This window comes from Coenobita brevimanus, chromosome 74 (assembly GCF_032717465.1).
Source record: "Coenobita brevimanus isolate Jiangsu-jjx chromosome 74, ASM3271746v2, whole genome shotgun sequence".
Lineage (NCBI taxonomy): Eukaryota > Metazoa > Arthropoda > Malacostraca > Decapoda > Coenobitidae > Coenobita > Coenobita brevimanus.
Window position 1 is genome coordinate 11,641,640 of NC_137027.1, and position 27,174 is coordinate 11,668,813.

A 27,174-nucleotide genomic window follows, 5' to 3' on the forward strand; every position below is an offset into this window, starting at 1 on the left:
AAACCCCATGAACTATCATAAGCTGTTGTATATGCTGGACTCAATCACACTATTACAGCAAAATTCATTCACAAAACAATTAGTACACAAACTACATAGGAATGTACCGTACAGTACAGTACAGCCTTGATAATAGCTTCCTATGGAATGATGAAAAAAGATAAAGAAGATAATGATGCTGAAATACCAGTAAATCACTAATTCATCATCATCCTCAGCTGGTCATCACTATGATTTATTTGGCTCATACAAGTTTCCTATTTTGCCTGATGAAATGTTATGGATCATGTCCTGGATTCGTTTCAGCTCAGTGAATTTCTTGGTCACAATTTCCAGTTCATTCTCCTTGGCAGACATAGCATCTTCATGGCTGCGCACCAGCATTTCCAGCTCTTTGATCTGTAAATCAATCATTATACAACACAATGTGAGAAGCACAATACAGTGTTTTATGGATCTGTAAAATACATAGTGACTAAGTAAACTTGCTTATGGTATGAGTCTGAAAAGTTAGGTGTGACAGCCAGGAAACTGTTACCATTAATAAACACATGTGGGCTGCACTTGCAGGCTTAGATAAGAACACAGCTGGAACTTGACTGAACAAGAACAAAATTGCCAGAAGTAGTTCACCAAACTGGAATCGGAGGAGAAGATATCAGGAGGCTAATTACTGATTATCTGATAAGTGAACAGTTTCATACTGCTGACCTCTCTCCTCTTATTAAAGCTGGAGCCTGACCAGAAAAGTGTCAGAAATAGTCTCTTGGACCAGATTACTGAAACTGACTGGAATCAGCCTGAATGACTAGACTATGGTTAAAATACTGTGGCTACCAGGACAAGACCAGACCACACTTGTGGAAACAAGATGAACCTGACTACTGGAACCAGATCCCATTTGGAGATTCTTGGAAAATACTAAGTGAGGATGTCTATGATCATGATGTAGAAGGATGTGTGCTTATAAAGTATGGTCATAAAGGAATGGGCATCAACAGGATGGTGAAAAGGACATACAGTATATTTATTCTCTACTCTGTTGTGGATTTAATGGTAATGGATATTAGAAAGCTGCCTCATGAGGAATTATCAAACCTCTGAGAATGTGACTGACAAGATTGGTAAGTGGTAACCAACAAAAAATTTAAATATTTCTGTGTCCTGAATCCAGAGGCATATTTCTATGTCTATTACTGCAATTCCCAGATTGTTTAATTCAACTTAAGTTGGACCTCCAGCACTGAGGGAATTAATGAAGGCTATTTCTAGCTCCTCCAGTTTGAAAAATCTCTTCCAAGCTGACTAGAATTTGATGGTAACAAGAATTTTTAAAAAATACATCACCATACTGAAGGGGTTAGTCTTCGAGTTAATGGGTGGCACTACAAGATGGGGCAAAACATTCTGGCATTCCAAAACATCTGTTGTTCAGTTATCTTAACTTGGCAAAGATTTTTGTACTGCAGCAGCTTATTTCTCACACAATGGCAGAGTAAGACAATACTATGGCCCTGTATCCTCTCCATAGCACTTTTTGTAAGTAGAACCATGTTCTCGTGGTAATCTCTTTCCACAGCTTGGCATTCAAGATGGACAGCTGGTAACTGTATACCTGGTTAAAGCAGAGTACAGCCAGTTGGGGACAGAAGTTTACATTGTAATATTTCATTTCTTGTACTTATTATTTTCCTCTGCTGGTTCATATGTCAAAGATGAGAGATGTTTGGTATGTTTCTCTGCCCACAGCTGATGCTTTCTGATATGATGCATCTAGATGGAAAGTGACAGATATGCCTAAATGTGAAGCAGACGCAGTGGAGGTATAGACAAACCTTTGTCTTTGATTGCAAAGGCTGAGTGGCAGTTTTTAATGCTACAATGTGTAGTTTGCTGGTTGCAGAGCTTAGACAGGATAAGACGTACAGCCTGGTGAAACACATACAGTATGGCAAGAACTTTTAATGATCAAAGAGAAAGAATGTTTAGTTTGGTCACACAGAAAGAACAAGAAATAGGTGGTGAAGAGGATATTTGTAAGCAGATGGGAGGAAGCATGAAGGGCCAAGATGATGATGGCTCAGTATGGTAAGTGAACGAGTGAGATGGGGTGGCGATGCATATGAAAGACTTGCACCCTTTTTCAAGCTCGGGAAGTTGACAGAAGGGTCTCAACTCTCAAGCACTGAAAAAGGCTATCATATGAAACAATTTTGTGTGAATCACTGCCTCTGGGGTGGAGTAGCTAAAGAATTATAAGCTCTTGGAAGTTGAATGACTGGATGTAAGGTACATCTGTGAAAAGTTATAATATAGCTACAGTAAAGGTCATGGGAGCTGAATTCAGCTCTCTGACAGAACGACTACTTCAGCTGAGTCACCTAGGCACTGAAACATCCACATACAATGTTTCAGTTTTATCTCGTGTCTTACCATTACCTTACCGAATGCAAAATAAACTTTTGATAGTAATAGTGGTAGGTGAGGGAGCTCACCATTCACTCACTCAATGTAGTGCTGCTCTCAAGTGGCTGCCCTTTCCTCTCTTCCTTCCTTCCTCTTCTCTCTTTCTTTACTCTTCCTTCTGTCTATGGGTGGCTCTACACTGTGACAAGCCAAATGGTTTCCTGTACACCATAAAACCATATACTGCACTGGGTGGTTACCATATAACCAAACTACGGTGCCTCGTGATTTTGTAGGTAATTACGGTGCTCCAACTGGATTTAGCCTGTGTCGGTTTATATCCAAGGGGTGGTTGGGGTTTACTGCTCAAACAATGCCACTCAGGGATGAGTGAGGCTGGTCACTCTCATCTTAAATGTAAAGACCAATTTGCCTAGCCCCAGGCTCCTACACTCCTCATGGGGCAACACAGGAATGGATGATGATGATGTATGACAAGTACAAAAATTTATTTTTCACTCTGGAGGTTACAGCACATGAGAGCTCATCCAAGTAGCAGGAGCTTCCCTTCCTGGTTCATTCTTAATTCTCTTGATAGATGTCTAGATTATAAATTACTGACAAAATCTACTGAAAATTCTGGGATTTCAAAGTTTGTACACTAACACATTTAAGACCTTACCTCATCTCTGAGCTGTGTCTTCTCCTTCTCAACCCTTTGATTCTCCCGCTGAAGGTCATCATACTCTCGTCGACCTTTTTTCATTTCTTCTTCTAATTTCTGATTAGCATCCAAAGCCTCTGCAAAATTCAAGCTCTGAATGTAACAAGACCATCAATGTACAAAAATATATTGTAATTACAGAACAAACACTGCATGTAATGATCATAAGCACTAACTGGTAATATACCTTTTTTCATTTGAACCATTTCACAAATTATACAATCCTTCATCCAGATGTGTCTTTAATTTACTAACTGCTACCTCTAGGTTATGGCCACTCCTTACAGGATTAAGGAATCTGGCTATAAACAGACAGTAACCATAATATTTGTAAAAATTAGGGGCTTTCTTTACCCTTCATGATTAAAAGCTTAACCCCTTCATTGCAGTGACCTGATCTTTATTCTACTCTTGCCATCTCCAGATTCTTGTATTCAGTTAATGGGAGACTTTTCAAACTAGAGAGGTTATATGAAGCCTTTGTTAACCCCTTTCACTGATAACTGAGTAAAACTGCAAATACTGTAGCTACCAAAAATAAATTGCAAAAAACACATCACCACACTGAAAGGGTTAAGCATTGTGAGCATGACTCTTGGGTTCATCTTCTTGTTAATTAAAGAAACTCCCCAGCACCTTATCTTTACCTGGTTATTTCTGAACAATGTAAATAAATATTAATATGCTTGTTTTTAAGCAAGGATCACATATCAAGAGAATGTTATGGTGTAATATGCAAGGCAAATAACTGAGGAAGAGGTGCTAGAAAGCCTCCAAAGTCAACAATAATTTTACCTGTGTTCTCATCAGGTTAGAAGGATTAGTTGCATTTCTTCCTAAGTGATTACACTTGCATATTACAACTAAATTATCCTCTTGTAAGCTATTTATATCTCTAATACACCAACACAGACTGCATGAACAGCACACAAAAAACAACTAACATACAGTACCATGACAGATATAAACCTGTGAGAAACAACAGGAAGGCCTCCTTAACCAATGAGAATAGGTCACCCTAACATTTAACATCCTCTTTTCGATACACGACCGCCAGTTTTGTGTATGTTATCACTAAAATCCCCGATGATGCCTCATTTTTTGATACAGCATACAATCAATCATTATCTGATCCGTTTTTCATAAAAGTAACCCGACTGTATAGCAACTCTGACCCCTGCAGGTCTATAACCCTTACTCTGGAATCGGTCCTGCTCCTCCTTGATCAGCTTGTGAAGGGTTTTGCTTTCCTGGTTGGCCTCGCTGACCTGCCGCTGAAGCTTGGCAATTTTTTCATCTCGGCTGTCAAGTGACTCTTTTAAGCTGGCAACTTCTCTCTTAAGCTCTTGTTTTTGCCTTTCAAATGAAGCCTTTTCCTGCAATGCAACCAAGATTCCATAAGTAAAGTGATGGTACATTATCTTTGCCTACCTAAATCACTGTAACCATCAGCATCCTGTCCCCCCTCTCCCACCTAAGGATGGGGTGAGGTGTGATCCAGAAAACAAGAAGACCGAGCCATACCAAAATTACACCCTACAATAATGTGAGCACCACTTGTCTTCAATTTTAACTCCTTACATTTTTACTTCTTTCCTCATACCCATTCCTACATTTTTTGCACCTCCTTCCAAAACAGTTTCCTGTTTGCCGAGTTGTTTCCCATCTTCAGAACACCTTGGAAGAAAAATAAATGTAAATTACTGGTACTGTATTCTGAAACTATCTCCTTTCTTTCACCTTGTCTAGTTAATTAATAATCACTTCCCCATGGCACAGCACATGAAGGGGAAGATTATCCTGGCATTGTAATACCCTTTCTCTTGTTCATTATCATGTATTGGCCATCATATAAATCTTCTGCATTAGAATACATTCAATGCTTATCACACTGTGCTCCATCTAAAGATCCATGTGCAAAACTATGAAACCAGTGTTACCCATTGCTTTGCATCAAATCAGTAAATAATCATCTACTGCAGATACAAATTTTCCTGCCATATATACAGCACTCTGATTCATCAAACGGCAGGCGCACAGCCAATTTATGGTATTGTACTTACATTTCGAAAGCTCTCTCTCTGTTGCCTGGCTGACTCCTTGACTTGGGACAAACCAGCCACAATATCAGCTTTGTCCTTCAGGACTTCTTGTAATCGCTCTTCTTGCCTGCACAGCAATCCACGCAGACAGTCATTCTGGGGGAAGAAAATGCATGGGCATGTACATACACACACAAATATACATATTCATATAGAAACAGCAATCAAATAAAGCATACAATACAACTGCACAACCTGTTGGTGCTAGTGAAGCTGAAAAAATTATCTGTGATAGGCAAAGTGAAAAATATAGCTACGTCTACCTATACATCTATATATCTACAGCCAGACGCCATAATCACATAAGGGGTGGCCGATTGGCTTTGAGTTGGTGGTTTTATCGGGAAGGGCTCTAAAAAAAAAGATACCGGGTAACTGATATAAACATTTAATCCGCTGAGTACACAAGGTTTTCCTCTGTCAAACAGAATCTAGCTTTAAACAAATACCTGGTATATATTATGCAAGACAGTGTTCCAGAAAAACATGGATTAGCCTTCTTCATTTGATGGTCACAACCACGGTTATGCTGATCTTCAACAGCATTCCTGTCAAGTCCCTTGAACCTTAGGTCTCTTCTCTGAACCCGAATCAAAATTTAATAATTTTTGTATTAACAGAATGCAAGTTACTTCTGAAAAATTGCTTGATGTTACACACACATTTCTGTTCCTCTGACACAGTTATACACCCATTAAGTATCACAGCGAAACATATTTTAGGAAAAGAAAAGCTAAGCACACAAATACCATGGCAGTGCTGCTTATATTGTACACATATTGATTATCATCATCATCATCATTCCAGCACTAATTGCTACCATCTAATGAGGTGGGTATGATACAGAAACACAAAAAAAAGAGAAGACACAAAATTAGGATTAGTACTGGCAGAAGTACACAGTCAACTCCCCTCTTCAGGTACCAAAGCAATGTTCCTAATTGGAGGACACTTTTTAAATATGTAGCACTTTACAACCAGATGCATTACGGGTCCATAAAAATAATCTATTCCTAATACAGGCCACAGCTCCACCTTACAAAATAAAAGCTAATAAACAAAATAGCCTTGCCCTGGATATCTAGGCTCCTGATGGGACCACACAGGATAGGATGATGCATGAGAAGAAGATTAACAATAAAATGTCACAAACCTGGACCCTTGTTTGGAGGAGAAAGTTATGAATCTGTCTATTCATTGCATCAGATGCTGTAAGAGCTTTCTGCAGAGCATCTTCCACATGGGCCATGGCTGCAAGTTTATACTCATACATTTCCATCACATCAATTAAAGCAGAGTCCTTGATCTGAAAAATATTAGTACTTTCATATGTTACAGGTAATATTTATTTGTTGTCAGTTTAATATATAGTAAACAACTAATAATTCAGGTTAAGAGCTACTAAAAAAATAATAATAATAATAATAAAAATACTCGTGCTCATCACTTCAAGATACTGCCTCAGCATCCACAAGCTGGCCATGTTGTGGGACACGTTAATCACTGGAGCTTTCCATCTCTGATAATCATGCACATATACTTTACTATCCCAAGTTCCATACAAAGGATAAACATTTAAATTCATTCATTATCCTAAATACTAATACAGTAATACCAGCACAATTTATGAGCTCTCTGTAGGTGGGGGCACTCACCATCCACTCACTCAATGTAGTGCTGCTTTTGGGTAACTGCTCTGTCCTCTCTTCCTTTCTTCTTTCCTTCCCTCCTCCTGTCTTTCTTTCCTCTTCCTTCTGTCTACAGGTGACTCTACAATGCGTGACAAACCAAGTAGTTTTCTGTACACCAGGAAACCATTTACTATGCTGGGTGGTAACCATATGACCAAACTATGGCACCTGGTGGTTTAGTGGGCAATTATGGTGCTCCGACTGAATTGAGCCTGTGTAGGTTTCCATCCAAGGGATGGTTGGGGTTTATTGCTCACATAATGCCAATCAGGGATGAGTGAGGCTGGTCACTCTCATCTTAAATGTCAGGACCAACTTGCCTAGCCCCAGGCTTCCATGCTCCTCATGGGGCAACAAAGGAGTAGATAATGTATGTATGTATGTACTTCTATTTGCTTAACCATCTACACATTTTTTCTGTATATATACAGTATATTGTTCACAGATATGCTTCATATAAACCTGCCTGATGGTCAGTCTAACAACTACCAAGTTAAAAACAGGCATTAAATCCTTGTTGTCTGCTCTACACATGCTGTGTCAAACCAATATGATCCCCTGTCAACTCTGTAACCTCATCAACTTTCATGCCTCATTTCTCATTAGCTAATTTACCATAAGCATCCACATTCTTTGAGCTTACCATGCCCCTTCCAACATTCTTCTTGGCTTACCATGCCTCTTCTCATCTTCCAATTCATTCACATATACCCTTTTACCACTCTATCTAGATCCACCTCTGTATGATCACAGCATCTAAGCATAATCTCTTCTACCCTTTTATCAACAGACTTCCTCATGCTCCATGTCCTTCACTGATCACATTTTTGTTTGCTCTGTCCAATCTATGCAGCTCACACAAATATTCCTCGTGTCCCATATCCAATGATCTTACTTTTAACCTTTTCACACCCATATCAAACCAAAGTTTCCCACTTATATGTGGCAATCCTCCTGCATCCTTCACAGTCAGACCTCTGTTTGGTATGAAGACCATGACAATAGCAATTTTATTTTTTGGAGCAACTTGACTCTCTCAACTATCTTTACATATTTACCCTTTTTTCTATTATTACACTGAAGTGCATAAACTTCAGCACCAGTCCATTTTTTTTCACCAGCACATCATATTGAGAGTAACTTTCCCTCTCTACAGCCATCACTTCATTCTTTGCTACCCCTACTTTCAAACCATGCTGTTTACAGACATTCATAAAACTCTGATTCAGTCTGTAAAGCTCCTATTCAATATTAGCAAGCAATGCAGCAGCATCTGTAAACATCATTCAGTGTTTCAGAATTTCTGGCACTGCGTAGTTGGGCCAATCACACATCTTTACATAAATCTGAACAAGATTGCCTGATTAATAATTCTGGAAAGCTTTGCCCTATTTCTTAACCTCTCATGTGAAAGACTACAATAAACCTACCTCCATTTTATCAACACTGCCCCTCAGACGTGATATCATACATTCAGCATTTTTTTCGTTCTCGGGTGAAAATAGCTGTTGAAAAGATTCTGGTCTATAGAACCTCTCTCTTGGATCTTCCCCATTCGTGGACTGAGATGAATTTGCTTCCTCTGATACTCTCACAAGCTCACTCAAGCTGAAAAGATAATGCAATCTGCATTACTGTAGTTGTATTAGTTGCAACCCTACGCTCATCTGAATGTTAACCCAGTGGACTACAGGCTGAAGTTGCCCTTCTGCAATCCCTAGGGTACAGGGTGAGAAGTGAGGGATGTATCTATAATCAGGCAATGAAACCACCCACTTACATTGGTGCCACCACATGAAGGTGCCCCTCTCTAGCACCTGTATTTTTGTATTATAGTGCACAGCTATTATCCCAGTTTGGTTAGAAATTTCAGCACTATCTCCAGTCAAAACTGTAGTGCAGTGCAGTATTTCAGCATCAGATGAACATCAGTTCTAATACTGTTCAAAGACCTGTGAGCTTCAAGAGGTGCTCACCCTTTAAACCCATGTAATTTTCACTGTATTCTTGCCCTCTAACAATATCATTTAGCTTAGGATAGATGTTTCAAAATGGAGGGGGTATAGATATAGTCTTAATAAAACTCTTCAATATGAAATATCTTTCCTAGGGTGAATAAAATCAAACAGTAGCAGGAAATGTAAACTAAAATGGACCACAGCTGGATTTACAAGATTAACTGGCTTATAAAAGCATTACATATGCCTACTAATATCTGAATAATCCATAAGCAACTGAGGAAAAGCTACAGCACTCCGGTGCAACTGGCATGAAACATCTACAGTAAGGGATTTCTATCTATCTATTGCCAGACACCTTAATCCCGTAAGAGGTGACAACAAACAAATAGTCTCCATGTCGCCCTGTCCACCGCCATTTCACTGCCCTGCTCCTAGCTCACACCCCCCTAAAAGGGATTTCTCACAGTGCTATAAAACTTCAGGCACCAGGAGACTGGCCACCTCCTGTGAAAAGACAACAACCCGATGGTAGTACTACATGGCTGCAGCTTTTAGCACTAGATGGAAACAATGCACAAACGATAAATTTAGGAAAGAAAAAAAAAAAAAAACTATAGTAACTACATTTAACACCACCTTCATTCTAAGTCTCTCTTATACAGTAAGGTATATTGTATGCAGAATTGGTGGTAGGTGGGGGCGCTCACCATCCACTCACTCGATGTGGTGCTGCACTCGGGTTGCTGCCCTTTCCTCTCTTCCTTCCGTCTTTCCTCCTTCCTCTTCTGTCCTTCTTTTCATTCTTTCTTTCCTCTTCCTTCTGTCTACTGGTGACTCTACACTGAGTGACAGGCCAAATGGTTTCTTGTACACCAGGAAACCATTTACTATGCTGGATGGTAACCTCATAACCAAACTATGGCGCCTGATGGTTCAGTGCGAAATTAAGGTGCTCCAACCGGATTGAGCCTGTGTTGACTTATATCCAAGGGGCGGTTGTGGTTTATTGCTCACATAATGCCACCAGGGATGAGTGAGGCTGGCCACTCTCATCTCAAATGTCAGAACCAACTTGCCTAGCCCCAAGCTCCGACATTCCTCATTGGGCAACACAGGATTAAATGATGTATGTTTGTATGTATACAGTACTAAGTGGGTAGACATAAAGCACAGTTATCCTATCTCTTTCCACATGTGACTCAAAGTAAACAGCACCACTTAATATCTCCATCCCCTCTTATTTTACACAGTAATTTACACAAATCATCATCACAGTCATCATCCTAACCCTACTGTTAATTCTTAACATGGAAAAGAATAACTAAAGAAGGGCACTTTTATCTATATTTGATAACTGAACCAGGATTCCAAATGTTTGATGATACGTGTATATGGCCCATTTCATTAGGCATGCTAATGATGGTTCTCCCACTTCAGTATCTCCCTTATTTCTAGATCCACATCTTTCAGTATGAAAACTGGTCTGGGTGATGAAAATAATGAAAATTATACATTCAGCCTTGAGAGAAAATATAGAAAAGACTATTCAGCCATGAGAGTAAATACAGAAAAGAGTGAAGTAATGGTAAATCGAGAGAGAAGGTTACTCCCATTGTGATATTACAATGAACTGAGAGAAACTGGAACTGGTGAGAGAGTTCAAATACCTGCGTACAGTGATAGAAAATGAGAGAAAAATGTGCAAAAGAAGTGGAATGTAGACTGACACAATGAAGGAAGGTAGCTGGTGCTATGAAGGCCTTGATAAGAAACAGAGGCTTGAGTGCTGCAGCTGTGCGAGGCTTACATGAAGGAATGTTAGTGTCAACTGTAACATATGCATGTAAGACTATGGTGGGACATGAAAATGAAAAGTCAAGAGTGAGAGCAGTGGAGATGGACTGCTGAGGAGTGTATGTGGAGTACAGTGAGTGGACAGGATATGAAATAATGTGATTTGTGAAAGAGGCAGAGTTAGGAAGTCTGTGGGCACCAGAACTGAAAACAGTGTACTGAGATGGTATGGCCATGTGAAGGGAATGGATGACAACAGAGTGGTTAAAAATGTATACTGTACATGAGCAAATTTGAAGGAGGGAGGAGGCGAGATAGGCCAAGGAGAAGGTGGAGAGATATGGTGGATCAGTGTGTGAGGAAGAGGGGTATGGAAGTCAGTGAGGCTAGGGGACTGACAAGAGATCAAGCTGGCTGGATGAATGTTGTGAGAAGTGAATGATCAGGGATTTGGCACCCCTTTTTAATATGACAGTGTTCAGACTGACTCTATCAGATATGTTTGTGTGAAGCTACAAAATGAGGTGAAAGTTTTTGGCATATCAGATAAAGCCAGGATACCAGGGGATTGAATGAAGAGTGAATGGATGTGTGGCCCATTGGAGTGGGCAAACTTGGGCTGCCTGGATGTTGCTACTCCTCACCCTGCCCTAGGGTGGACAAGGAGGTCCAGATGATGACGATGATGATGATACATTCAGCAAAAGATTACCTCGTTCATTTCTTGTCAACTGAAATTTCTTACTCTTCAGACCTGAGAAAAAACATACTGGAATACAAAATCACCAACAAACCTGTCAGTGGGAATAGTTCCTTCTGTCATAAGACAGACTGCCCTGGATACAAAATCTGAAGAGTTACTTCGCTCACATCTTACTAGATGAACCATCACAGGCTGGTTGTTCAGCATCTGCAAAAAGAGTTGGAGTGATGTAAAATGCATTTCCTATTATATGCTGTTTCATAACTTATCATGGATGTTTCAAAATATCACCAATTTTTCATACAACCAGCAGCCACCATAAAACAAGGAAAACTGGTAAATCAGCTTTATAGGTAGCAATACAAGAGGCAATCTTTATGTGTTCTCTTATGTTGAGTAAAGTCATGTGGAAGCATCAAGAATAATGACAAGAAGACATCTTCAGGCTATGGGAGTAAAAAAAAAAAAAAAAAAAAAAAAAAAAAAAAAAGTGAACAACAGGTGAATATATAAGGGCTTATTATACCCAAAATAATGTTAGGGCACTAAAAATGTTCAGAAACTATAATGACAATGATGCAACTATCATGAGAATAAATTGTGTTGTATATATTTCATTCCAGCTTATGATGGACAGTCTTATTTAGTGTACGGAAATTAACTGCAGCCAGAAAGTTGACAAACTGTTGTAATCACGAACGAAAAACCTCTGTGAATAATGAAGATCTCCTACCTTGCTGTACTCAAGCATGAACTCTGCATTTTGGTTCCCGAGCATCTTGACCACAGAAAGCACAATTACCACTGCCTGAGACACCACTTCTCCAATGCTGGCCTTTATGTCATTTACAGAGAGGACTGAGATGTTTGCAAGACTCCTCTGGCTGCACATCATTTGCCGGCTGGATGTCAAGTTGAATTCAATTAGATTTATACACACCACTTTCATCATCAGTAACTCACTCTCTACACCTCATGGTAATTTTCCAAGTTACACAATTTCTGATAGCATCTCCATTCAGTGCCTGAACCCTGAGGTCATTTTGTAGGAGCACATCCCAAATCTTTTTAGATTTACCTTTTGGTGCTCCACATTCACACTCCTAGATCATATCACCCAGTATTCATCCACCTTTCTCTCTGCATGCCCATACCTCCTCAATCTTCCCCTATGCATCACATCACCAATGCCTTCAGCTACTGCTGTCTCTCAGCTGACCATTCACGATACCACTATGACATACACTCATTCATTCATTCGTCATCTAATCCAGTGTTGCCCCATGAGGAGAGTAGAAGCTCAGGGCTAGGCAAGTTGGTCCTGACATTTAAGTTGAGAGTGACCAGCCTCTCCCATCCCTGAGTGGCATTATGCAAACAATAAACCCCAATCGCCCCTTGGATATAAGCCTACACAGGCTCAAGCCAACTGGAGTGCTGTAATTACCCACTAAACCACCTGGTGCCATAATTTGGTCATATGGTACATAATTTGGTTATATAGTACCACCCAGTGTAGTAACTGGTTTCCTGGTGTACAGGAAACCATTTGGCTTGTCACTCAGTGTAGACTCACCAGTAGACAGGAGGAGGAGGAGGAAAGAGGGAAAGAAAGACTGACAGAAGAGGAAGGATGGAAAGAAGGAAGGAAGAGAGGAAAGGGCAAGCACTTCACAACAGCACTACATCGAGTGGGTGGATGGTGAGCAATCATCTATATGCTTTTGGAGGTTTGTTCAAACAGTAGTTAGATATAAATAGTGCTTTTTCTCAAGCTGAATAACATCATTTGTTGGTAAGGTGGCAGGTGGGGGCATTCACCATCCACTCACTCGATGTAGTGCTGCTCCCAGGAGACTGTCCTTTCCTCTCTTCCTACCTTCATTCCTCTTTTGGCTCTTTCCTCTTTGCTTTCCTCTTCTGTCTGTGGGTGATTCTACAATAAGTGACAAGCCAAATGGTTTCCTGTACACCATGAAACCATTTACTTCACAGGGTGGTAACTATGTAATCAAATTATGGTGTCTGGTGGTTTAGTGGGTTATTAAGGTGCTCCAGCTGGATTGAGCTGGTGTAGGTTTATATCTAAGAGGTGACTGGGGTTTAATGCTCAAGTAATGCCACTCAGGGATGAGTAAGGCTGGTCACTCTCACCTTAACTGTCAGGACCAACTTACCTAGTCCCAGGCTACTACCTTCCTCGTGGGACAACACAGGATTAGATGATGATGATGATGGTAAAAAAAAAAATAATAATAAAATAAATACATCATCAAATTTAAAGGATTAATAATGTGTTCCACTCTACTTTCATACCACATATGGGGTGAAGCAGCTGCAGCACCCACCAGTGAGCCAAACTTCCCTACACTGCCCTGCACCGCACTGTGGGAGAGACTCTGGCCCAACCCCGGTGAAGCGCTGTCTACCAAGAGGAGGTACCAGATCCCTACGTAGTGTATGTACTGTACTGTACCCGTAGGACTGCCCCACAGAAGCAGTTGTGTACCTGTGGTCAGTGGGTATGCTCAACCAGACAGACAACAGCAACAACCATATATGGCATTTCTCTTGTAAAAGTACTGTACCCTCATTCCTTTGCAAAACTTCCTCTGCCACCCTATCTATGTGCATTATTTGAAGATTTCCATACCATCTCAATGTATCTACCCTTTCAGCAATAACAAAATTCACTTTTACTGGCTCCTCTTCCATAAATTTTTTTTTTACTCATGCCATCCATCCTACTTATGCCTGCAGCTGTCGCATTTCACTCCCACACAAGACTGACAAGCTAACTTGTAAAAAAATTTCTTCACTTCAAACTAACAATCCTATCCTACAAAAGACTCATAAATTCACCTGTGATTTTTCCTTCACCTCCCACTAATGTATATTATGATTACACAGTATGGTTCCCATAAATCTAAAACACATCTTCAAAAATACAAACAAGCTGCATGCAATACAGTATTACTTTATGCATGGAGTAAGCTGCATAAGGCAGTATTAACTAGGGAAATAATATGATGCTGAGAACATCAAGTTAACGAAATACCTGTGCAGGTGTTATGTTACCATACCCAGTAACAGGCCTTCTTTTGCTCAAGCAACAACAACAAAAATAACTAAAAGGATGGTCTAGAGTCAAGAATGAAAAAAGAAAAGCTTGCTTGAAATGCTAAAATAAACACACTACATGTTTTAACTAACCTACTGGAAGTGGCCTCAATACTAGGGCTACAAAATGAGTCTGCAACACCATTTGGGAGATTGGAATCAATATTCATTATCTTGTTGAGGAGAACAGAAAAGATGGAGGGAGGAAGGTCAACAGCTAGCATGAGATGAAGTGCAACATCCTTCTGACATAGTCCTTCCAGCAGGGTCAGGACTGCTATGATGTGATGCAACTGTCCAGCACTCATCACTGCATCATCAGGTTTCAGTGTCACCTGAAAATTATTGCAGTATTATGTTACACAAAATCACTGCTATGAGGCCATATATGGATCACATACAGTAATTAAAATGTTTCACATCTTACTAAACGAGGTATTTTTCTCACCAACAATTATGACCTTTGCTACTTGTAGTTAGGTTTATGGAATTGGTCCACTGATAATCATCATCATTAACCTATAATCAGCAACAACAGTGGGGCCTCATGCTGAGTAAGGTACAAAGTAGTAACAATATGATGGTGTGTTATTTCATAATGTTTTAATATAATACCTATTTATCTTTTAAGAGTGAAGTTTCAGATCACACTGATATACACAAAGAAGGTTTATCAACCACATATCTGTGACAAAGCTGAATAAACATCAGAACAAGCATCAAAATGGCCAAATAGTTTCCTGTCTGACACAATTTGTCGGAGCCACAGAGTATTTCTAGCTGCACCATTTTCCTAAAATTACTCCCAACTGCAACACCTTTCTAATTTGGATCTCTGTTATCTTGTTTTTGTTTTTTCTTGGAGGGAACAGTCTTGTGAACTTCTTGTCTTTGGTTACTTCTTCCTTACATAAAAATAAATAAATAAATAAAACAATCATTTACATCCATCCTAACCCTACTTTTTGGGCTGCATTCGTATTAACTTAGGAGGCATCCAAGCACCTCATCCTTAATGGTGAGTGCTTATTATTCTCTTGTATGCTATCTCTTATCATTTCTACATTGACATATGTTCATAATATATTAGTGCATCTGACACAGAAACAACTGGTAAGGAAGAGAGGTTAGTAAGTTTCCTATCTACAACAGAACACTGCCCCTAGTATTACCACCTTTCTAAACATACATACTTATGTTCCATTACAGCAGACACAGGTTAGTTTTGATGCAAGTCAACATACTGTAATCTATCAATAGAAAATGTGTAGAATTATACCTTAAGAACACTGATGATGCTGTTCATATGTGCAGAGCTGACAGTACCATCATTTTTATTAACAAGACTCTGGACAACCTTCACTGCAGCAACACCACATACCTCAGACTCCATCCAAGTCACTGCTCTGGAAGTGAATAATGTCTTTTTTTGATATCTATCTATCTATTGCCAGACGCCTCAATCCCGTTTGGGGTGGCCACAAACAAATCGCCTCCAAGTCGCCCTGTCCCCCGCCATTTCACTCCCCTGCTCCCAACTCACACCCCCCTCTCTCATATACCTCTCCACCCCATCTCTCCATCTCATCCTCGGCCTCCCCCTCCCTCTTTCCCCCTCCACCTCACTCACATACACTCTCTTTGTCAGTCTTTCACCCTCCATCCTCTCCACATGGCCAAACCACCTCACTATTATCTTTATCTACAGTCAGGCCTCACTTAAATCTAATATACGTGTACATAAATTAATACTTTAGGTGAAGCATTTCATGTAAGATATGCTTCTGGCTCACAAAAGAGGGGGTAAAAGCACAAGATAACACTTATCGCCAACACAAAAATAACTTTTCGATTAATCACAAGCAAACTCAACAGCTCCTTAATTTACTAAAATATTAAAAGCTTGGTGGTAGGTGGGGGCATTCACCATCCACTCACTCAGTGTAGTGCTGCTTTCAGGTGTCTGCCCTTTTCTCTCTTCTTTCCATCCTCTTCTGTCTTTTTTTCATTCTTTCCTCTTTGTTCTGCCTACGGGTGACTCTACACTGAGTGACGAGCCTAATGGTTTCCTTTACACCAGGAAACTATTTACTATGCTGGGTGGTAACCATATAACCAAATTAAGGCGCGTGATGGTTTAGTGGGTAATTAAGGGGCTCCAATCGGATTGAGCCTGTGTAGGTTTATATCTGAGGGGTGGTTGGGGTTTATTGCTCATGTAATGCCACTCAGGGATGAATGAGGCTGGTCACTCTCATCTTAAATGTCAGGGCCAACTTGCTTAGCCATAGGCTGCTATGTTCCTCTTTGGGCAACAGAGGATTGGATGAAGGATGGATGGATGGATTTAAAGCTTTTTTATATTTCATCATTTTACTAAAAGACAGACAACACATTAAACTGAAGGAGGCTATTAACCAACATCCTTTTCTACTGTACATACAAGGTTAAAGGTTAACTACTGTAAATACAGGGAAAAAATATTGTGTGTGTGTATATATATATATATATATATATATATATACATACGCACTGTAGACTTATGAGCAAAATTTTGCAAACAATCCTCTTGCAACACTATGTCCTCCCTTCAGTATTTTTCATTCCTTTCCAAACATCTGAGTATCCTTCCTTCTCTAACTCTGCTGTCATGCAACATACTGTACTGCTGTCATATAAAATATTTCACATAACTTCCACTGTCAAACCTTGCAGAGAAGTATCAGCAAATTTTGACTGTGACAGTACATAAGTTTTTACTGAAGGAACATACTTTGAGAAGAGGCAATCATAAAATGGGTGGATGTGTGGGTGGTCAAGATGGAGGAGATGACACAGAAGATCCATGATGGGTTCCACCAGTCCTTCAGGCGTCTCAGGCACCAAGCCATCTGCAATACGTTCTACGTATGCTCCGTACTTCTCATACCTGTGTGTTGGTGAGAATGAGCTACACTGCCTATCATTTCTTCTTTAATTCCCAACTGTGTTAACAGTAGCCTTCTTATAGCAACATATCTTGATGCAAAAACTGGCACAGTTTTGTCTGGTCTGTTGAAAGAAACACTAATTGCTGTACTTAAGAGAAATCATTTCTATTCTTATCCTGATATCAAGTATAAGTTATTTACAGAAAACTGTGACTGGTAATTCACAATCTATGTAATGGAAACATCTCAAAGCTGCACACTACACTTTAAAAGTGTTTATCAAACTTACGCTCTCAAGTGTTCTCCTATGCTCGAGTGTGATATAAGTTCTCCAAAAACATCTGCAGAATGCTGAAGTAAGGATATGTTGCTCTCAATTAAGCCATCCGTTGTAGCAGTGAAGATCGTATCCAAAATGTATTCCATCTGTTACGTATGAGAAGTGCATGTTACTCATGAGGTATACTTGAAATTCAATTTTTCAATGGCTTTTCCACTATGTTCAGCATTATTCTCATTAGTCTGCTGACATATTTTTCACAGTCTTACAAAGTATTAACACAGACTGTGTAAACATCATACAAGAATATATTATAATACCTGACGGATAAACAGGTAAAAAAAAGGTACCAGGAAGCCCCCCAAACCAATGAGAATACAGACCTAAGAGTAGTTTTCTTAGCATTCAGAACATGAATTTCCCCTTTCACGTAGGGTTAGAACTATCAACCTGCTTGCGTAGGTGGTGGACAATGATGCTATCAGATTTATAAAAATGTAAATAAAAATAAACATCTATTACCAGGAAACCAGAAAAAAGAAAAAACTTACCAACTCAGCATCAACAACGGGAATTAAAGAATTCATATAAAACATGAGTTCTGTGGCCAGCAGTCGGATGTTGATTGTGGCTGTCTTCATGTCTGTCAGCTTGTGCACCAGGGCCTGATAAACAGAGGTGACACACATAAAAGCTTGTCCACAATTTTGTCCTGTTGTAGAGTATTTCATGTAGCTCAGTGGCAGAAGAAAACATTACAACTCTACAATTGTTCCATTGTTTATCTTTGTGACAAGTACCATACTGTATTTTAATCTCTTGTTACCACCTAGCACTAAAGAGGGAGCGATGACACCTTTAGACCAAATGAGTGTAAAGGGTGTAAACAATAGTTACCTTTTTATTATGTACGGTATGGAGACACTGAAGGACGGGAGGGTTGGCACGGCAAAGGTTAACGAGTGTTTTGAGTGCAGGAAGGAGGAGGTCGTCACCCAAGTTACCATCAGTGCCCAGTCTCACCAGCTCTGGCACCATCTTCAATACCCATGCCTCTGTCCTCACCACCTATGAAACACAGAAACAAATATGGTAAGGTGTCTGGCTACAGACAAGTAGATATCATAGATAGATTTCATCATCATCATCCGAACTTCCTTTCCCACGCTAGGGCAGGGTGAGGAGTAGCAATGTCCAGACAGCCTAAGTCTGCCCAATTCAATGGGCCACATTTCCATTCATTCATCATTCAAGCCCACAGAATCCTGGTTCCATCAGATAGACCAAAAAACTTTCACCATGTACTGCAGCTTCATATATACCTATCTAACAGAGTCAGTCTGAATGCTGTCATGTTAAAAAGGGGTGCCAAATCCCTGGCCATGCACTTCTCTGCACAAAATTCATCCAGCCAGCTCAGTCTCTTCAGTCCCTTAGCCTCACCAACTTCCAAACCTCTCTTCCTCACACACTCATCCACCATCTCCCCCAACCATTTTCTTGGCCTACTTCGTCTTCTCCCTCCTTCATATTCACTCAGATATGCCTTTTTCACCACTCTATTGTCATCCACATTCTCCATATGACCAAACTATCTCAGTACACTCTCTTCGATTCTGGTGTCCACAGACTTCCTCACTCAGCATCTTTCATGAATCACATTATTCAGTATCCTATCCACTCTCTGTACTCCACATACATTCCTCAGCAGTCCCATCTCCACTGCTCTTACTCTTGCCTTTCATTTTCATGCCACACCATAGTCTCACACCCATATGTTAAAATTGGCACTAACACTCCTTCATGTAAGTCTTGTGCAGCTGCAACACTGAAGCCTCTGTTTTTTGTCAAGGTCTATGGTTCATAGCACCAGCTACTTCCCTTCCTTGTGTTACTCTACTTTTCACTTCTTCTGCACATTTTCCTCTCTTTTCTATCACTGTAACCAGGTATTTGAACTCTTTCACTAATTCCAGTCTCTCTCTGTTCACTGTAACATCACACTGGCAGACACCTTCTCTCTCAAGAACCATCACTTTACTTTTTTCTACATTTACTCTCAAGGCACAAAACTCACAGACATCTACTGTACAAAACTCTGCACTAGTCTACCAAGCTCTTGTCCAGTGTTTGCAAGTAGCACTGCATCATCAGCATACAACAAATATGAGATATTCCATCCATCACTATTCATTACCAATGCTATACCTTTCTCCATTACTCGTGTTTTTACTTTTCTCATCACCCCATCCATATATATATTGAATAACCATGAGGACATCATACAACCCTGTCGCAGGCCCACACTGATCGTGAACCAATCACTTAGATGCCCATTTACCTTTGCACATGCCTCACTACCATCACAAAAACTCTTGACGGGACCTAGCAGCTTACCATCTACACCGTAGATGTGCAAAACCTTCCACAATCCTTCTCTGTCTATTTTGTCATATGCTTTTTCCAGATCTATAAATGCCATAAACTCCTTATAGAACTTCTCACATGCCTTCTCCACTATCTGTCTTACTGCAAATATTTGATCTATACATCCTCTACCACTCCTCAAGCCACTCTGTTCGTCACTCATTAGGACTTCCAATATCTCTCTTACTTTCTCTATAACAATTCTTCCATATACCTTCCCTACCACACTCAATTTTTTTATGTTAACTCCTTCAATCCAATGATATATCTGATAGCTTATTCATGCAGGTGAAGAGTGCTGTGAAATGGCTGAAAAATGGGAAAGCAGCTGGGGTTGATGAGGTGTATGCAGAGATGCTTAAGTGTAGTGGAGAGAGTGGAATGAAGTGCTTGTTGGAGATATGTAAGAAGGCATGGAAGAGGGAAACTGTGCCTGCAGAGTGGAAAAAGGCTGTGATTGTATCCCTGTACAAAAGTAAAGGTGAGCGAAGTGAGTGCAAGAATTATTGTGGCATACGTTTACTGAGTGTGGTAGGGAAGGTATATGGAAGAATTATTATAGAGAAAGTAAGAGAGGTATCAGAAGTCCTACTGAGTGATGAACAGGGTGGCTTTAGGAGTGGCAGAGGATGTGTGGATCAAGTATTTGCAGTGAGACAGATAGCAGAGATGGCTTGTGAGAAGGACCATAAGGTCTTTATAACATTCATGGATCTGGAAAATGCATACGACAAAGTAGACAGAGAGGGATTGTGGAAAGTTTTGTGCATGTACGGTGTAGATTGTAAGCTGATAGGTGCTGTCAAGAGTTTTTATGATGGTAGCAAAGCATGTGTATGGGTTAATGGGCATCTAAGTGAATGGTTCACGATCGGTGTGGGCGTGCAACAAGGTTGTGTGATGTCCCCATGGTTATTCAATATATACATGGATGGGGTGATGAGAGTAGTAAAAACACGAGTAATGGAGAGAGGGATGGCATTGGTAATGAATGGTGATAGATGGAATATCTAAAATTTGTTGTATGCTGATGATGCAGTACTGCTTGCAAGTACCAGACAAGAACTTGGTAGGCTAGTGCAGAGTATTTTGCTGATGTCTGTGAGCATTATGCCTTGAGAGTAAATGTAGAGAAGAGTAAAGTGATGGTTACTGAGAGAGAAGGTGACTCCCAGTGTGATGTCACAGTGAATGGAGAGAGACTAAAAATGGTGAGAGTTCAAATACTTAGGTACAGTGATAGAAAAGAGAGGAAAATGTGAAAAAGAAGTGGAATGTAGAGTTACACAAGGAAGAAAAGTAGCTGGTGCAATGAAGGCCTTGATAACAAACAGAGGCTTGAGTGTTGCAGCTGCACAAGGCTTACATGAGGGTGTGTTGGTGCCAACTTTAACATATGGGTGTGAGACTATGGTGTGGCATGAAAATGAAAAGTCAAGAGTAAGAGCAGTGGAGATGGGACTGCTGAAGAATGTATGTGGAGTACAGAGGGTGGATAGGATACGAAATAATGTGATTCGTGAAAGGTGCGGAGTGAGGGAGTCGGTGGACACCAGAATCAAAGAGAGTATCCTGAGATAGTATGGTCATGTGGAAAGAATGGATAACAATAGAGTGGTGAAAAAGGTAATACCTGAGCGAATCTGAGGGAGGGAGGAGGCGAGGCAGGCCAAGGAGAAGGTGGAGAGATATGGTGGATGAGTGTTTGAGGAAGAGAGGTTTGGAAGTCAGTGAGGCTAGGAAACTGAGATCAAGCTGGCTGGATGAATGTTGTGAGGAGATGTGCATGATCAGGGATTTTGGCACCCCTTGTGACCATGGCAGCGTCCGGAATGACTCAATCAGATACGTCGGCGTGAAGCAGCAGAATGTGGTGAATGTTTTTGGCGTATCCAGTAGGGCCAGGATTCCGTGGGCTTGAATGATGAGTGAATGGAAGTGTGGCCTATTTGACTGGGCAAGTTTGTGCTGTCTGGACGTTGCTACTCCTCACCCTGCCCTTGCGTGAGAAAGAAGGTCCGGATGGTGATGATGATTCAACATTTTATTCAGCTTTGAGAGAATTTTCAAACTGCCACTGGAGGAGTTAAATATAGCCCTCATTATCCCCTTCATGAACAGAGGTGCTTCCTAAGTGGAATAAAATTGTCTGACAGTCACATGAATATTTGAAAATATATCCTCAGACTGTAGAGGTAATATCACCAATAAACTAGCTATAAAGACTGCATAGGTAAGTCCCACTGCTACCTAAGCTGATTTGCCAGTTACGCTAATATACTGAACCAGCTGTATGGAAATAGCTGTAATATTTTGGAACATTTAATTGACTTAAATTACATCTAAGCTACCAGATGATCTGCCTTTAAACTGTCCATGAGAGAGAGAACACAACTTTGCATACAAATTCCTAGTCTTGGTTGCTGATCAGTGTTCACGTAGCCCATACCATACATGACAATGCAAGAACTGGTACATATTACTCAGCTAGAGCAGCACATTATAATCCTACTTCATAAAAAGGAGGTATAGTGTATTTAGGTATAATATGGCCAAAGGACTGCTACAACCGGTCTTCCACTGCTCTGCCTTATTCTTGACATTTTTCTTCCTTTGCATTTCAGTGATGGCGATGAGCCACTAAAACAAAGTAACATGAATATGATTCAACTTCGCCCTCCCCACCGTACACCTCTGAAAGTGTTGGAGATGTATATGATGATAACCACACTCAAGGTAACTCCACATCTAACAAAGTTTTAAGAATGACAGGCTCTACTGAAATGATCATCAAAAGTTTACAACAATACTAACATTATCAGCAAAGTACCAGTACACTCTGCACTAACCTTCAGTCTGTATGAAAGTTTCTCAATTAAGTTCAGGGTCTTGAGTTGCTTGTCCTTACTAAGCTTGGAGTTTAAGTAATATTCTGATAGTACAGGGACAATCTTGATGTCATCTCTGAAACAATGAAAGAAAAATATGACATATGGATTACCATATAATATAAAGGAATGGTTCAAAAGGATTATAATAAAATATGCATACACACACACACACGAGAAATGATATTGTAGAAACCAACAAATTCTTACCTCAGAGCACTGCAGATTGTCTTGGATTGGCTGATGTGGGACAAGAGTGTTATAACTTTCCATGCTACAGGTGAGCTGGGTTGTGATGGCTCTAGAAACTTCTCCAGGCACATGTAAAACTCCAACGTTTCCATAGATGTTGGTTCAAATATACGAAGCTCGTTGACCACTGACAGTATCTGAAAAAATTAATGAAATGTAGAAATGCATATAATAGATGGTTAATGCTTGCTGGATGGAGTTAAAAAGAAAAAAGAAGTTGAAGGCTTAAATGCTGAATAAATGGATGTATGATGAATTTCACTTGACACTCTGCTAATGGTTTTCCTACATTTTTGTTAGTCTTTCCTTTTCCTTGGATCTTCTCACTCAATTCATTGGTGGGAAACAGAAATATAGTACAGTGGTTGCATGAGGACTGCATGAAAGGGCAGTGGTGCCCACATTAATTTAACAGGCGTGAGACTTTGACATGGCATGAGTGTGAAATGTCAAGAATAAGACCAGTGGAAATAGGAATGCTGAGGAATATGAGTAGAGTGCAAAGAAAGGATATTATAACACTGTACACCACACAGCCCCTCTCTCTTCATCACAATAGATGAATATTTTGGCTGAATGTCAGTTTGGATTCAGAAGTGGAAGGTCATGTGTTTCTAACTTGTTGAGCTTTTACTCAAGAGCAATTGATGTGGTACAGGAGAGAGATGGTTGGGTGGACTGTGTGTACTTAGACTTAGAGAAGGCCTTTGACAAGGTACCTCATAAGAGACTAATGTGGAAACTAGAATATATAGGAGGACGAAAGGGGAAACTTCTGGAATGGATGAGAGACTTTTTGAGAGACAGACAAATGAGGACAGTAATAAAGGAAAAGATGTCTGGATGGAGGGAAGTAACAAGTGGAGTCCCTCAAGGCTCAGTGTTGGCGCCAGTAATGTTCCTGATTTACGTAAATGATATGGTAGATGGAGTGAACAGTTATGCAAGTCTGTTTGCTGATGATGTAAAGATCTTGAGGAAGATAGAGGTTGAGGAGGATTGTAAAATACTGCAGGAGGATTTGGATAGGATACACAATTGGAGCCGGACGTGGGAAATGAAATTTAATGTAAAGAAATGTAAAATATTGGAAATGGGTAAAAGTACCAGGAGACCATCACTGAATTATTTTTTGGGTAATGAATTAATCACAAAAAGGAGAGAAGAGAAAGATTTGGGAGTGCTGGTCCAAGATAGTTTGTCACCAGAAAAGCACATTAACAAGATAGTTGGAGAGACTTATAAACTCTTGACTAACATAAGAGTAGCATTTCATTATATGGATGAGGAAATGATGAAAAAATTGATAGTGGCCATGATCCGCCCCAGGTTAGAATATGCAGCGGTAGTGTGGTCCCCACACAAAAAGAAAGATATAAACAAGATTGAGAGAATACAAAGAACAGCAACCAAGATGGTCCCCAGTCTGACAGACCTGTCATACAGAGAGAGGCTGGAAAAACTGGATTTGCCTTCGTTAGAGGAAAGGAGAAAGAGGGGAGACATGATTGCGGTGTTCAGGACCATGGTGGGAGTAGATAAAATTGACAAAGAAGATCTGTTTGTATGGGATAAGAGAGTAACAAGAGGACATGGAATGAAATTGAAAAAGTCAAGCTGCCTGAAGGATATCAAGAAATATAGCTTTCCTTACAGAAGTATAAACTTACGGAATAGCCTGGACAAAGAGATTGTCCAGTCTAGAAACTTAAACGAGTTTAAAGTTAAATTCGACTTATTGAGAAACAGCGACGGAAACCCACGAGCATAGTACATTCCGTGTATATCACAATTAGGTATATTAGGTAAATACTTAAATATTTGGAACGACTTAGACAAAGAGGTGGTGCATGAGAAAAACATTCATGTGTGTAAAGGTAGACTTGATAAATGTGGATATGGAGACAGGACAACACGAGCATTGCTCAATTCCTGTATACTACAAATAGGTAAATGCAATGTTGTATTTCTCTGTCTTTTATTGCTACTATTCTGATTAATGTTTTTTATATTTTCTGACTACTTTTCTCCCAGTATAGCGCACACACAGCACTCATTCAGCTACAGTCTCGCCCTTTCATGTATGCTACAGATCAATCTGGAACACTCTTCCTCAGTCTGTCTGACCTAAAGATCAGGACCAATTCAGTAACATACGATGAGCTTTGGAAGGGTGTAAGATGTGGGTGTGGAACTAAACCCACTGTCTAATCAGCTTAAAAACTACTATACTCTCAGGGTAAGTCAACTTTATCTCAGACTGTACCTGAAGGTGGCGCTGGAGCTGGATGAGGTTCTTGTCAGTCCTACTGCGGAGGTAGTCATAGGCGATGGTGATAAAGTTCTTGATCTGTGGGTTGGTGCTGCCCATGGTGGAATTCTGCAGGCACAAGACTTCTGTACAGTAGGCTCAGTTAACTAAACCCCCCAAACACAGCTTGGGTGTGTATAACAGAGCTGCCCACTGATGTCAGGCGCATACAGGCCGGCTGTTACAGTACATATATATACTGTACTGTAAAGTACCGGTACCGGAAGCATTAACATTACCGACATGTTTTAATAGCTTCCCTTCTCAATCAACTCTTAAATACATTATTCATCTGCAAATTAATGCCCGGAATCTCTTGGAGGCACATGTACACCAACCATTGCATCTCAGACTAGAGCTGGCATCTCCATTTGTATAAAAGCCAACTCTCACTACAATAACATCTTCCTGTTTATTCTTCCTACTACTAGTCAGTCATATTCATCAGGTGACCCCATGTAATGAAGGTATCGTTGCGGAACAGGAATCTGACTCATCATACAGGTACCATACATTAATGAGAGAAGTGGACACTGGAGTTACTGATGACACAGGGCAGTGGTCACTAAAGGAATCATAAACAAAGGCCTAAAAACCATGAGAAAGCAGCACGTGTGTCTAATAGTTAAGATTATATCCTCCATCAAAATCATACTATCCTAATTGTTCTTAAGACTTTCGTCATTACCTTGTACCCTTGAAAAAACCATCACACTAACCTTTACATTAATTAAAATCCAAAATTTAAAGACCACACTCCAGCTGTTTCGAATTTGCACCCTTACTCAGAGTTGTCAAAGCCACGTACACACAAATACCGCTAACCTTTTCCACGAAAATCGCTAGATATCGAAATAACAAGGAATACTCCCCAAAACCTTTCCAGATTTCCTGAATATCACTAAAACATTGCAACAAAATATAGAATATGACTTAATTTCTTGTCGCTAAACATTGTAAACTGTCGCTAAACGAGACATAAAGTCCAATGTCTAGCTGAAAATATGCTAACTCAGCATCGTAATTGGTATTTCGTTCGGTGTAAACAATACGCATGCGCTAGTGAGTGTTTTTGGCCGGGAAATTTTAACCTCATTCCCTGGTACCATTCAATAAAAAACTAACTTCGCATGACAAATGTCTTGAAAAGGTCAATCACAGCTAGATAAAGTAATGCTGTAAAGGGTTTGCATACATTATCATTCCAGAGTGGGAGAAGTGAAAATGAGTTACCTGAGAGAAGCATGGGGAACATGGAGAGACTGACTAATGAGGAAGTGAGGGAGAGTTGTGGTGTGGATATGGATGTGATAGAAAGCATTAGGAGAAACACAATGTGGTGGTTTGGGCATGTGGAGAGGATGGAGAGCGAGAGACTAATGAGGAGAGTGTAAATGAGTGAGGTGGATGGGGGGAGAGAGGAGGAGGATGAGATGGAGGGATGGAGTTGTATGTGAGAAAAGGGGGTGTGAGCTGGGGGGAGGGCAGTGAAATGGTGGAGGACAAGGCAACATGGAGGTGATTTGTTTGTGGCCACCCCTTATGGGATTGAGGTGTCTGGCAATAAACAGATAGACAGTACTAA

The 27,174-nt window shown here is 40.2% G+C and overlaps 1 protein-coding gene across 1 annotated transcript; it reads right to left on the reverse strand.

Annotated features, from left to right (window-relative positions):
- Positions 1 to 228: 228 nt before the first annotated feature.
- Positions 229 to 25,649, reverse strand: LOC145407690 (protein CIP2A). Its single transcript, XM_080278556.1, has 17 exons — positions 25,545 to 25,649; positions 23,237 to 23,415; positions 22,988 to 23,102; positions 18,609 to 18,779; positions 18,263 to 18,376; positions 17,721 to 17,857; positions 17,275 to 17,430; positions 15,781 to 15,907; positions 14,595 to 14,836; positions 12,115 to 12,265; positions 11,473 to 11,588; positions 8,354 to 8,531; positions 6,386 to 6,538; positions 5,194 to 5,328; positions 4,329 to 4,506; positions 3,089 to 3,207; positions 229 to 399 (listed from the first exon to the last, which is right to left on the reverse strand). The coding sequence occupies exons 1-17, from the start codon at positions 25,647 to 25,649 to the stop codon at positions 229 to 231; spliced, it is 2,547 nt and encodes an 848-aa protein (XP_080134682.1).
- Positions 25,650 to 27,174: the final 1,525 nt, after the last annotated feature.

Excerpts from the sequence above, each read along its gene's own strand:
- LOC145407690 (XM_080278556.1), bottom strand. The coding sequence starts at position 25,649 with ATGGGCAGCACCAACCCACAGATCAAGAACTTTATCACCATCGCCTAT. Across the intron at positions 23,103-23,236 it reads ACAATCTGCAGTGCTCTGAG|AGATGACATCAAGATTGTCC; the intron begins GTAAGAATTTGT and ends TCATTGTTTCAG. Across the intron at positions 12,266-14,594 it reads ATTGAGGCCACTTCCAGTAG|CCAGAGGAGTCTTGCAAACA; the intron begins GTTAGTTAAAAC and ends AATGATGTGCAG.